Here is a 14,061-nt window from a genome sequence, read left to right as displayed (position 1 = left end):
TCAGAACACTTCTGTTATTGTTTCTTCAGAGTGTTTACCTCTAGATTAAAAGCGTTTGGGATCAATAGCTCTGCATATCCAAGTACTTATTTTGGAAAATTTTCAGGGTTTAGTTAATCGCTACTGGAGAGAAATTAATGGTTTAGTGGTGGACTTGGCAGTGCTAGGGTAAAGCTTGGACCAGATGATCTTAGAAGTCTTTTCTAACTTAAATGATTCTATGATTCTGTGGGAGAAATCCTGCGTTCATGCAGAATTAGAACTGCTTACAGTTTTCCAGAGTGTGAGGGTTCAGAAGCCAGAAGTAAGTTATTGTATATATTTAAGAGAAAACATAAAAAAAAAAAAAAATTAGAAATATACAGTATGTTAACTAAACCCCTTTCATATTGTTTGATTTGTCCATTTAATATATTTTTAATCCAAGTCTTGCCTCTTGTATTAAAAGCTATGGCAATGCTTATTTTTCTTTGCAGTTGTGTTGGAGAATCATGAAGTGACAGACGATGACGTAGAGCCTACTCTGAAACGTCAGCGGATAGAAATTAACTGCCAGGATCCCTCTATTAAGGTTACAATAATACCCTTTTCTGTTTTTATTCATAATACCAATTAAATTAGCTTTCTTGGGGAAATTATATCAAATGAACTAATGCTTATGCATAGTACTGGAAATGTATCCCTGTAAATGTTTGTGTGTTTATTTTCTGCATAAATTTTAAAATCTGCATAGTTGGCTAATCTCCTGGTATAAAATCATTACCAAAAATTTCATATGCAATATAAAATTTAATCAGAAATAATTCTAGTAGCTCAAACATCGCTCCATCTGCTTTGATGAAGTGAATAAACTCAGCCCTTAAGAATAAATTTGATATATTGTATGACAATACCCAGGTATTGTGATAAGTATATTTTAAATAAATTGAATATATTTTTATTACAATATGCAGATACTTTCAGCATGTTTAAAATTATTATTTTAAGCTAACAATGTTCCCGTAAGAGTTGAGCTGTATTTGGTTCAGGCTCTTCTGTACTTGCAGAACTTCCCATGCTGCTCTCTCTTGTGTTTTAGTAATGTTTTTGTCTTGGAGCATAGGCATTTGAGTTGTATTTTACTGCCATGCACATTAAGCAGTATGTAATTTTGTCTAGAAATTCTGCCATAGAAACTGAAGCTCTGTATTAAGACAGCAGGGGGGAAGCAGCACTGCAAAGCAGCTCGATGGGGTGTAAATTGTAGTTGAGGGCCACAAGATGGCACAGTTGCTGTTTGCAGAGGAGTGTGTGTGTACCATTACCCTTTAATAGCCTGTTTTTTCCCCAAGGGGAACCAAGTGGAATATGCTTTCTTTTAAATAAAATTGCTTAGGAAAACAAAGTTTGTTTATTTGCTTTTCTTGATTTGCTGTTCAGGAGAAAACTGAAGTGAGTGGCATTTATTGTCCCTGAAGTGATTTGTGTTGATACAATTCCACTGTAATTATCCAAATGTATCTGTTTGGACAAGGAAAGAAATTCTTATTTAATTTTATCCAGAAGGATGCTTTCATTGATTTATATACTTTTGTTTTTAAATATATTGAATGAAAAGCTTTGGCATGTGATTTAAAATGATTTTGTGGTGTACGGAATCATAGTAACAAAGTGCTTAGGTGAAAATGTGTTTGGCTTGGGTGCTTTTGGCTTCTAAATAAAGATCTGAAAGACTATGAGAATATTAAAATGCTCCTGAATGTCATCGGTTCTGTATGTGGCTGAATTTAGTCACTAGGCACATTGCTAGTTCCTTTTAGAATTGTTTTCCAGTCACATTTATCTGGAGCTTCCTTATGTGTATGTTGCTGAAGATAAACGTGTAAGTCTTTAAAAGCAGTTTCTCTTGCATTCTCCCCTTTCTAGTCGTTCCTGTATTCCATTAATCAGACAATATGCCTGCGACTGGATAGCATTGAGGCAAAGTTGCTGGCACTAGAGGCTACCTGTAAATCACTGGAAGAGAAGTTGGATCTTGTCATGAACAAACAGCACAGCCCCATCCAAGTCCCCATGGTGGCAGGTTCTCCTCTTGGCGCTACTCAGACCTGCAATAAAGTACGATGGTAAGAAAAGAATAGATTACTCATCAATGTGCTTTTTAAAATAACCTAAATCCTTTTCCCTGGCGTCAGGCTCTGCAGCTTTCTTTATAGCTGTCAGGAACTTGGTGTGCTGCTTATGAATGTAGAATTATTTTCTCAGAGGTAATTTTTGTACCAGTTTCATGATGTTACTTCTACTTAGAATAAGACTGATCATGTCGCACCGGTCCACGGACAGTTTGCAACTATTTCCACATTTAGTTTTGAATTAAACTAGACAGATTCATCCATCTCTGGAAAAGTCACATCATCTGTTTTAGATGGGTTTTGTAGACTTGCTTTACTTTTATTTATGTGGTTGTTTTGAATTGGTGAGTTCATCATTCTGATTGCTTCTCATTTTACTTTTATCAGACAGAAATACAGCAGAGTATTATATGTGCTTATTTTCTAAAGACTCCTGGTAGAATAGCACTTATGTTTATTTTGGGGTTAGAAGTAGGAGATGGAAAATCTGTTAAATAATCTAATCCACTGTGATGAAAGGGAAGGTTTGACCTGGAGTACCTTTATGAGTTGCCTAATATGGTTCTAAATATCTTAAATACTGATGTGCCTATCGTTTTACCATGGGTATTATTCCAGCCAGAGGAATATGATGATCAAGAGACTTTTTTTGTGTTCCGACTTTTCCATCATTCATATTTCTACAGCTAGGAAAAACTTAATACTTCTTTAAATAATGACTTTTTTATTTTCCATTACGACTGCGTAATATTCATAGACAACTTTCACATCATACCATTCTAGTCAAGATACATGAACTTAATATGCTTTTTGTCAGTCTGTTTTTCGATCTTCTGATATTTCATCACTCACTCTGAACTTTGTTAACAGCTGAAAAATAATTTGTATATGTTTTTGATATGCAGTGCACTGTTCCAGGTGCACTACCCAAATCTCTTAAAAAAAAAAAAAAAGTAGTTCCTTTATGTTGAGTTGCATCCATGTGAGGTAAGAAAACAAACCACAAACACTATCCTTTTTCTGTTATACCACTATACACTTAACTGCTGCGTGTATGTATATACTTATTTTTAGTTCTAGTATTGCTGTTTTTAGAATAGGTATTCTAAAAGAATTTATCTCAGCTCATACTCACATTTTACAATACCTTGCAGTTCTTGCATTTACAAAACAGGATGAAGTACAATCTTGCAACCACAAGAAGTTCAAATTTGGAGATTTTACATTCAGAGGGAACACTTTATTCATGCAGTTGTACCTGTTGTATAATGCAGACTACCTGTTACCCCACAACCGAAAGTGATTACTTGTGATGAACAGAGTCTAGTTTTCAGAAATGTACCAAATCAGTATTGAGAAATCTAAAAGGATAAAGAACTCAATGTGGTTCTTGATCTCTTTTTAAAAGTTCAAATATCTCTTATTTTCAGTGTAGATTTGAAGTCCGCTTGTTTTGCTGTAACAGACACCTGCCTAGTTAGGAGCACTTCACGTTTTTCATACTTTTTCAAAAGAAATTTCCTTTTTAGATGTCCACATACAGTGTTGGTACTCCAGAATTCCTTTATTGGCCTTTTTTCGTATGCTGTCCATGATCATTTTGATCATTGGATATTTTCCTTTTCCCTTCTTTTATTTAATTTTTCTTTAAACAGGTCCCATGTCTACATTACCTCATGCTTTTGGAGTTTCCCTATGATATGTGAAAAAGGTCAATTACAGCTAAGTTCCATATCAAAAGAGATTAAGTACCTATAATAACTGTTTGGCTCATAGAGCAAGTAACTGAAATATTACACAAGCATTTTCACTGAGCTTTTTGTTCTTGTAGCAGTCTATGGCGTATGTGACTCAAAAGAAAACAGGGGTGTATGTGTTTAACTTGCAGGTCTTTTTGGCGTTAATAACACTTCAATTTCACAGGGATGGAATGTTTCACTGAATTTCCTGCCTCTCATTCATTCATAAAAGCCTCCATGGCTTGTTCATTGTTTCTGATTCACAACCTATGTGGACTGTTATGTTGTATCAACTCCGTGTTGTTTCCTCTTCCCCTTCCATTGCAGATGGCAGTGGAGGGCTGCCAGCCACAGTTAGTGTTTTGGATAATAGATTCTGCATCTGAATGAGATTCATCAACCCCCATCTCCTTTTTCTGCCACAATAATACCAACAAAAATGCTGTAGGTACTTAAGACAGGTAAAGCAGATGCCAGTACAGACCTTTTTTCAAGAAATACCTTTAGATTCGTGATCTCTTTCCTTCCACTCTAGAGTGATTTTTTTTTTCTGGTATTTTAGTTGCTTGCATTAATTTAGTGCAGATTTACTACGATCAAAATGTGTATCACAGCAGTGCACACAGTAAAGCACGTGGACTGTGCATTATAAATTCACGCAGTTTGATTGCTCTGTTGTATTTGTGCTTTTAAAATTCAATGAATTTCCTAAGGCTTGTCAGTTTGAAGTATGTGCAGGTCATCAAGTGATGAAAACCAGGACAACTCAGACAGAGGGGCTTTTTTCTGGCTCACCTTGTGGGGGAATTGTGTAGTTGCAGTGCAACAGGTAAATTCACATCTGAGCACTGTGACTATGATGTGGGGTCTTAAAATGTGTGTGGTGCTGTTATATATTGGCTGCTGATGAGCTGGAGTCGATAAAGTATCATCTGACCATCCAGTTATGTTATGGAGGCAGCAGTGTAACTTTGGTAATGGTTGTCAGACTTGCGTTGAATGATAAATGGGCTTTTCTAGAAAGCTTAATATGTTGACTTACAGGGATAACTTGTACCTTTTTTTGGTGCCAAGCTATTGTTTCCAAGTTTTAAAAACTCTTGTTAGGGAAATGAAGCAGAAGTGTTCAAGGAGACTTGCAATAAATCTGGAAACACCCCATGTTTTTAGCTCCCAGGACAGAAGTGCAGTACATTTTAGTCTTACTCTGCTTTCTGTCTATTACGCACGCGAGACATGATTTGTGTGGAAATCTTCCAGCATCCTTTTCTGGGTATGTGTACTTTGAAGGTTTGTTGATGTTTCTTGGAAAATTATGAAATGCTGTATTCAGAAATTAGAGTACTGTCTATTGCTCTTGACTTTTTGTGTCCATGAAGGTGTACTTATGCTGGACCGTGCTCAGTTCTTTCATTCCTGTTGTTGATGCTGATCTGCAGTTACGGTACTTCGTTATATTCCAGCTACTTGCAGTGCAGGTATGCAGGAAAGTAAAGGATATATGGGCCTCTGTAAAGAGTAATTTCTGTGAACAGTTGGGATACTCAGGAACAGCAGGATAATTTTTAGATCTCCTAGAAAGAAGCTTAAGCTACAGCAAAAACTAACAGGAGAAAACATTTTAAAGAAAGTCGTGCGGAATTGGAGATGTGATGTGCTGTATTTCCGTGAGTTATTACATGAAGAGCAGAACTAAATAAGCCTAGTTTCTCCACGGTTATTTAGAAAGACCATCAGAAGGTTTCAAAACACAAATCCTTAGGTTGCACGGAGTCGTGTTAAACTTGGAGCTTGAAAAGAGCCAAGAACAGTAGCAACGTAAGTTAATGAGTCGGTGCGGGGAGTAAGTACCTTGTCCCAGTGATCCCAGCTTTTCCAGCTTCGTGAAACATTCGTACAGCCCCGCTTCCCCGTCCAGGAAGTGATTATCTCTTGTCCTCCGTCTGCAACATTTCCTGGCAATACAGCTATTAAAAATATCTAATTACTTTTCGTTATGAGGTATCGCCATGGTCAGAAATTCCAGTAGCTGCCGAAAGCTTCTTCGATAGCACAGCTGGTGCGGTGCCGGCTGCCTGTTGTCAGAATGGCAGCCCCGAATGATAAGTCTGAAACGGAGCATGTGCCCAGGTCCCGAGATTTATAAGTTGATGAACGCAGCGTGTGACAGTGCAGCTAAAATCTTTTATCCGCATTTTAAAGAAAATATTTCATCTGAAAGACTTCAGTCCAGAAACTGTTATTTTTGTCAGCATCTTTCCATTAATCATTTTTCTGCATGGGTAAGCCCAAGTATAAATGGTTCAGGTTGATTGCTTTAGATAACACAGGAATTTGTTTTGGTTTCACAGAACCTTCCATCATTTGTTTTTCTGGATATTTTCTGCAAATGTTACATTGTGCAATTCTACTGTGCTTTTAAGGTTTTTTTTTATCGTTATATAATTGAGAGTAACAGTTTTAGAAATGTATTGATTTTGGAGAGGATTTAAATTTTAAATTGGTATTTTCTTCAAGCTAAAAATGTTTCTGATGAAATATGGAAATTCGTATGTAAATAGTTTCTTTAGTTCCAATGTTTTCTTTGAACCTTTGTTATGGTAAAGTTGAAATACAGACCACATACATCTGGTTCTTTACTACATGCATTTGTGGCTGACCGATTAAGGATACCGATCACTAAGCATAGAGATAGAATTTCATATATTTTTGTCTTTAATGGGAACTGGAGAGTTAAATGGAATTGCAGAGTTTAATGCACTCAATATTTGTGCAAGGGCCTGATACGGTATCCTTGGGCACGACTTGTTAATGGGTTGGACGCTTTCTTAAAATAAAGCTGGTTCGGATAGACCTCACTGCACTTAAATGCAGTGTTGGTAGTTTAAGTCAGCTGCTTCTGGAAAATAGCATTTGTCTTTTTTTTGTCTTAAGGTGCAAACCAAGGTTTTTACATCTCTTTTACAGGAGAAGGCTTTTGATGCAGTTGTGTACCAGATGGGATGTAAGAACTTGCTTAATTTTTGTAGATGTAGTTTGTTAACGTCTTTGCTTTATGATTAAGATTAATCAACAGGGCGTAGTAAGGTTTGATGAATGGGGTTTGTTCATCCACTCTGCTTGCAGTTCCAGATTTGTATTTCTGGTGTATCGTTGTTTACAAGTGGTTCTGCAGGTGAGTAATACAAAACTGAAAAGTGAGATGATTTTCAATGAAGTTGTAAAGCAGCGTGGGAGTAGGGAGAAAAATTACAGTATGACATTTGTTTTGAATTTCCCAAAAATATTGTTGCCCCCTGCATAGAGCCTTTAGGGGAAAAGGGAAAAATAATCTATTCCAAGTATAGGTATAAAAAACAAATGCCTGGAATTTTTCTTGTGCATATATATATATATATTTTTTTTTTCCTAGGAATTGCAACCCTCTTAACCAATCTAATTTCATGCTGTCAGGTGTTGAAGAGCTTTTTCATTTTTGTTGCATTTTGTTAAAATGAATAAAAATCCTTATGGTAAAACTGTGCTACTCCTGGCTTTTAACAGGAATAGTCATTCTGAAGTTCCTTTATTAAATGGTGGCTGTTGAGGCTCTGGGATACGTAGTTAACCTCTTTTCCACATTTTCTTTGGTTGATTCTACAACTCATAAGGCAATGTAAGCTACTCTCTGAATTTAATTCATGGATATTATTTCACTCCCTTTTAAACTCATTGATAAATAGATTTAGCATTATAAACCTCTTGGATTGTTAATACCTTCAATTAAATTTAGAAGCTAACTCTCTCTTAGTGCAAGTATGCTTGCTTCAAGTCTGAAGATACTCAATTTGCAGGAAGGATTTTTTTAAGGTTACCACGGCTTGAAACAAAGCTTGTATTGAGGGCTATAGTACCCTGCAAGATGTATGGCAGATGGTTTATTTTTCAAGTTGCAGGTACATTATTCTGCCTGCCGTGAGCCTGATCTCATGCACTGAACTTAGGCCTGGAAAAATATTTGTCTGGTAGCTTATTCAGCCCCCAAGACAGCTCAACAGTCAGCCTGAAAAAAAAAAAAAGAAAAAAAAAAAAAGTAAAATTAAGCCAGGTTTTAAAAAAAAACAAACAGTTGTTATTGATAATGTCTTGAAAACAGTCAGTTATTTGGGGTGGTAATCAGAATGTGTTAGGAGGCTCTCTGGAAACGTTCTGGAGTTCATCAGGTCTTCAGAAATTCCTGTCACTTTCTGTAAGCAAGCAGTGTTTACTTATCCTTCGGAATATCTTGTGTTCGAGCGCTTTCCAGCGGAGTCTTCAGCTCAGGCCTTGAAGTCTGGGAGTGGCTGACAAAAACACAGATGAACTTCTGTCATTGTTTTGGACTGGACCCTGCGGTATCAATAAATTACCAAACTTTCCCTGCCACTTTCTGTTGTCAGTCAATGGTACTGTGTGCAAACAAACTTGTTTTAAATTAACGGCTGGAGTGTCATATCTGGAGCTTCAGCCAGTGAGGGTTCTGTTTATAATTAATGGGATTGTGTCATCAAGAGCTGGGGATGAGCGTGCTGCCCTCGCGTTGAACGGCTTTTGTGCGGGTCCTGCCTGGTTGTGGGGAATTGTCTGGGATTGTCTGGGACCTGTTGTCACCATGGTCATCTCAGGCGCACTCCCGGTTAGGGAACAAAGTTAACAATAACTATATCTAAAAATCATATATTTTTTTTTTTTTTAAATCAAGACTTTAGAGCATATTTATTCTTTAAGATTTTGTTTAGAATCTTGATTTTTTTTTTTTAAGATTGCACACAAATATAAGCAAAATAAGCTTAAAAATAGCATTTTAGACTAAGTTGAAGTTTGACTAAGGGAGTTAGAACTTGAACTGCCATTCATAATTGCATTGACTGGCTCAAAGTGCTGTTATTTTCCTGCCTTTTGTGGCTTTTGTTTTCAGTTCTGCAACCTATTATTATTATTATTATTTTAAATCTCTCACTGCAAAGCCAGGTGATAGAGGGGTTGCTTACACGGGTGTTTGGGTGTATATAAACACACACATGTTTTCAAGCTGAATGCATGAAATGCAATCTCTATGTTTTTCTTAAAAGATGAAAATTAGCTACTGCTTCCTTACAATGCCAGCCAATGCTTAGCTGTATTTTAGCCTGGAAGAATTGTGGCTTGAAATTTGTAAAAGAATGGCTGAAAACCCCACTTAACTGCTGGAGGTATAGTAGACATGTTTATCTGAAAACCGCAGTTCTCTCTTAAAATCAGTTTGGAAGATAAAACCGAACTAATCAAATAATGGAATTCTGCAATTAGATGGCAGCCCATCTTTCCTGACATCTTTTTATCCAGAGCTGCATCCATAGTGTTAGTTTCTTCTTCTGCAGTTTGAACAAAATACTTAAATGTTTGATTCCCTGCAAAATACTATAATGCTTTCCAAAGTCTCCTAACTTCTCAAAATGAGAGATCATCATCCTTCTTATCATCTTTAGATTGATTCTGTTCCTCAGTTGTAATAATACTGATTGACATCTTTTTACCTGCATTGAAACCTGCATTTCAGGTACAAGTACTCGCTACAAATCCAGTGAACTTTGGTAATTTGTTGTAGTTAGGACCACTACATGATTTTATTAAAAATAGTTTTAGGACTCTCATGACTCTGATTTTTATTGCTATTTGCTTTATCTGGTACGATCTACAGCAGCAGTGCTGCAAACAATCATCATTCTTGTTTTGGATGCGTGTGCTAGAGACTTAGCTATTTGGAAATTAAGCTCGTCTGTTGGTTGAGCCTGTCTGGAGTTTTGTTACAGGCCGTTAACAAGTGCTCCAAATTCCATGTATCATTGGTTTCAGTGTATCTTACATTTAATCCCTCCACTATTGGGAGTTAAAATTCATGCAGGACTAGGGAGAAGTGGTGTCTTGTATTTAAGAAGTTTGTACAGCAGTGTTCTCATTGGAATTTCACATTCCATTATTGTTGCACTAAGATACTGAGGAGCCAAGTGTTTAGTAATTTGTTGGTGGGATTTGATAAGTTCAGAAACAGTATATAACTTTCAGATAGCCTTTAGGTTGAGAATACAAGGTCAGTTATAGAATTAAAATAACAATTTAATAGTAACATTTCAGCTGTGTTTTGGAGAGTTCAATAATTCATGGATATAGACCTAATCTATAAAAACTTTTTGAAGTGACCAAGATTTGAACTGTGTTGATTTGTTTTTCCCAGTCCATATGTTCTTAACCTAATGGTTTCTGTTGAAATGTTGTTTGTAATGGTCCAGCGATTCAGATGATAGCTTAGCAAGTAGCGACTGATAATTTTTGTGTGAGAAATAGATGCAAAGTATGCGGATTTTCTGAAATTATGGTGGTGATTAAAATATGCCTATGAGGTTAAAACAAAACAAAACTAAGGGTATGATTTTGAATTATTAAAAAAATACAACGATAGCTAAGATTTTCATCAATACACACAAAATAAAGGTGATAAATTTAGGTAATAAACATTCTTCTTGTTTTAGACAAGGGTTTCGATCTTGCAGATGTGTTGGGAAGCTTAGTATTTGACAATTTGCAGTGTTATCATGTCTTAAACTTCTTGGTTGTTGCTCTTAGCACGTGACAGATGTGAAATCCTTTAAACAGGGGAGTTTTGAAACATCTGAAATAATTTGTGTGTTCTGAGCCACATGTGGGTAAGCATTTATTCCCACTTAGCTAATATACAGCAACTTCGTTCTGCATCCCAGACTTCAGTAAAATTTATGGCGCAAAAACAGAAAATGAGTTGCATGGAGCCCCTCGTGGTGCAATATATCACTATTCTTAAGAGCAAGCTAAGAAATGAGAGTGCTGAATGCACAGGGAATTTGCCCCTCGTGTCAAGACATTTTAGAAATCAGCACCCTTTAATTGTAAAAGTATCTGAGAATGAAAAAGGGAGGCATACATGGAGATCAAAAAGGCTTTGAGTTATTTATATGGATTAGGGGGGACATTTACTAGTGTAATTAACATCTAAGAACATTTAAAACCAATTATAGAAGTATTAAAAGGTAGGCTGACCTACACTGTTGCCAAATCCCATAAGGTCATATTAGATAACTGCTGCAGAGAGCAGAACATTTACCTTAATTCTACGGTTCTGTGAACACAGCCAGCTATTGCATTGAAGAAATAAAGGCAGAGAGTACATCAGTTGCAGTTTGCTTCAGGACAAATGCCTTCGTATGGCTCACGCTGCTCCTTTTTCTTAAATAAACATTTGCAAAGAATTATTGTTTTTAATGAACGGGAATAGTCTTTACTCCATGACTGCTGTAAAATGGGTGAAAAAGATTATTAGGATTTTATTTAGTGAAGCTCTGTAAATTTTAATGCATTTGACACAGCACACCGGATTATGGGAGCATACGTTACATACTATACATTTTACAAAGTAATATATCAAACGTAACAAACAGAAGGGGGCAGAAAAGCCTTATATATTCACGTGGACTCCAGTTTTGAGAGTTGAAATATTTTTCACGTTAGTGTCTGGAGGTGCTTAGGGTTCAAAAATCCAGTGCTAGGAGCACTCTCCCTTGAAACTTTTGCTGTAACTTGGGATATTTGCTTCCAAGAGTAGAACGAAAAGAACAAATAAAGAAGGGAGCACCTCATCAATCTGTGATCGCAGGGGGCGAATTTCCTTCCTCCTTTGGAAGGACAAATTTCATTTCCAAGATGTGATTCAAAGTACTTTGCATCCCTGTTCACACCAGATTAATGGACCGGTAGTGCTATTTTAAAAAGCTGGCAAAAACCACCCGTCTTCTTACTTACGGAAAATGATACATCAGTATAGTTTTAAGAGGAATAACCCACAGTGTTTTTTGGAGAGTCCCTGGTTTTGCTTTAAGCAAGGTGGAAAAGAGCTGTAGATGGATTCAGAGCCTCAGCAGGATGAAACAGCCGTACATCTCGCAAGGTCTCGGTGAGGTTGGTGAGGTGGCGAGGAGCCAGTCTTCCATCTGCCTTACTTGGCAGCAGATGTTATTTAACTGATAGGTTTCCAAACGTAAAAAACAGTTTGGAATCTGAATGTCTTTCCAAACAGAATTTTTCCTTTCTGGGGAACTGTACATTTTTGCATATCTTTAGCTCAGTCTCTTTGTTCCATAGTTAAGGGTGGAGTTTGAGACAGGAAATCTGCTCCTAATATCTTTAAAAAGTTGTATTATTTATAAAAAGTAAAGAGTGGTGTTTCTTTGAAGCCATCTAGTGTATATGGAATTTGAAGATTCAGTACCAGCTCGCAGAGTAGCAGCATCCTTGGCCTGTCTATAAAAATGTGTGTAGTAGCAAGTGGATATAACTAGTGGGGTAATTACAGAAAGCAAGAAAAACAGAAATATACACTAAAAATTATTTTTGAACCATCTCTTTGTGTTTTAGTTCTGTTTGCAGGAACCTAATATATTTTTTTTCAGTTTGTCTGATGACTGTTGAGGCTTCACTCACTGTAACTGCTCTCTTGAAAGGCAGTTTATAACACTGTTGCCCTCACCCCCAAACTTCTCGAGCCACATGAATCAGGCTTATGCTGAGTGGCCTCTGACATTGGAAACAGCGGTGTTGGTTTAAATCCTTTGTTGCAGAAGTGAAAATAGCAATGCAGTCCCTCACGGTTTTACATCATTGAATATGCAGTGTTCATTGGGCCTTCTTAATGTCTTTTGTTCAAAAAGATATATTGCAAACTTTTTTTCTGAACTTAACCTCTGAATGCGGTGAGCTTTGCTCTGCTTGGCCCTTGCTTTTTCTCTCCCCTGTCTTTGCTGTTGTTTAATGCAGCAGTCTCTACCAAAGAGGGAAAAAAAATAATATATGATTTAAATGTGAAGCCAAACAGCACAATCATGATGCTGAAGACTGAAATTGCCCATTTAGTGCGATTATTCTAATGCAGATATTAGAAATTGTAAGACAACTTGGAAAAAGAAATGTAAATGAAGCCATCTGTATAACAGGTCATACCAGCATAGTTGGAGTTTGATTTTGGACCATAACATCTGCACAATTGTTTGTAGTTTATAAAAGTTTATAGAAGGGTACTTAACAGAGCTTAATTAACAAATTGGTCTAAATTATTTTGATTGCACATGCTGGCACTCTCAGTGGATGGGCAGGTTTTTGACTCCTCGGGGGTTTCCTTTCTTGCCCTTCTACACAGAGAACCTTGCTGACACATCCTTATTCAGCTGCACTTTGTGTTGGCATTGCAGGTGTTTTCTATAATATATATATATGGATGAGTTATTTTTTTCCTCTTTTCTGCCTGTAGGAATATAGGAATAGAGCCGCTTGACGTGTTGGTTATAAGATGTGTGTTAGATTCGTTCTTATTTCACTTTCAGTATTTGCGCATTTGAAATTGCAGAAAAAACGTGCTTTTTGCTCTCTGTTTGGAACACACCTAGTACAGGCAGCATCACAGACTAGGTGTGTGTTTACTAAGTAAAAGTAAACTTTTCCTAAAGTATTAAGCCACCACAATCTCCTTTTCATAAATCTCATCATTTTTTTCACAAGTCTCACGTTCTGCACGTTTTTAATGAACTGTGATAAATTATTGACATATCCTTGTTATCTTTTGCCAGCCTTTCTACTCCTAATTGGGCATGGAAGGTTACTGAAGAAATTCTTGTATTTAGTCAGTGCGCTTTGCTTTGGTTTAGAGATTCCTGGAATTAATCTTGATCTTGGGCCAAATTCATGAAGGTATTTGTGTTGAAGTGTGCAGATAGCAAAAAGCCTGGCCTGCCTAGTGACGTCTATAAATCCCACTAAGCATATATCTAACACAGAGCTAAAAGCTCTGAGTTTTTCTGCCGTTTCATTGCTTTCTCTTGCTTCTGTGTGGACTGTCAGGTCAGTCTTTGCGTTAGTTTCATGCCGTGGTTTCTAACCAGATAGTAAATTCTGTTTTAATACTACGGCTGCAGTAAATCATTTCTTTCACAGTGACTCTGCTGAAGATCAGTCAATATGGCTCACAGACTTTGTTACCGAATACGACTGCTTCTTTGCTTAGAGATCACCCTGTTTTGTTTCACGTTTAATACAATCCCCAGCAGGTTGCATAATCTAGCTGTGGTTCAGGACATAAAGGCTCAAAGAAGGGTAACAGCTGTAAATTTCCTTCTAAATTATCTGAAGAAAAA

General features: G+C 36.8%; 1 protein-coding gene across 8 annotated transcripts in view; it reads left to right on the top strand.

The window, feature by feature from the left end:
- The window catches only part of BANP (BTG3 associated nuclear protein), a 144,918-nt gene that overhangs the window by 13,036 nt on the left and 117,821 nt on the right, over window positions 1–14,061 (top strand). For all 8 annotated transcript variants that reach the window (XM_027465797.3, XM_072043898.1, XM_027465795.3 and 5 more), the window contains exons 3-4: window positions 477–571; window positions 1,906–2,105. In XM_027465797.3, coding sequence (XP_027321598.3) covers window positions 477–571; window positions 1,906–2,105 — 295 coding nt within the window. The remainder of the gene's footprint in view (window positions 1–476; window positions 572–1,905; window positions 2,106–14,061) is intronic.

Source organism: Anas platyrhynchos, chromosome 12 (assembly GCF_047663525.1).
Source record: "Anas platyrhynchos isolate ZD024472 breed Pekin duck chromosome 12, IASCAAS_PekinDuck_T2T, whole genome shotgun sequence".
NCBI lineage: Eukaryota > Metazoa > Chordata > Aves > Anseriformes > Anatidae > Anas > Anas platyrhynchos.
Note: the sequence above shows the minus strand (reverse complement) of the source record. Positions and strands in the feature narration are given on the sequence as shown.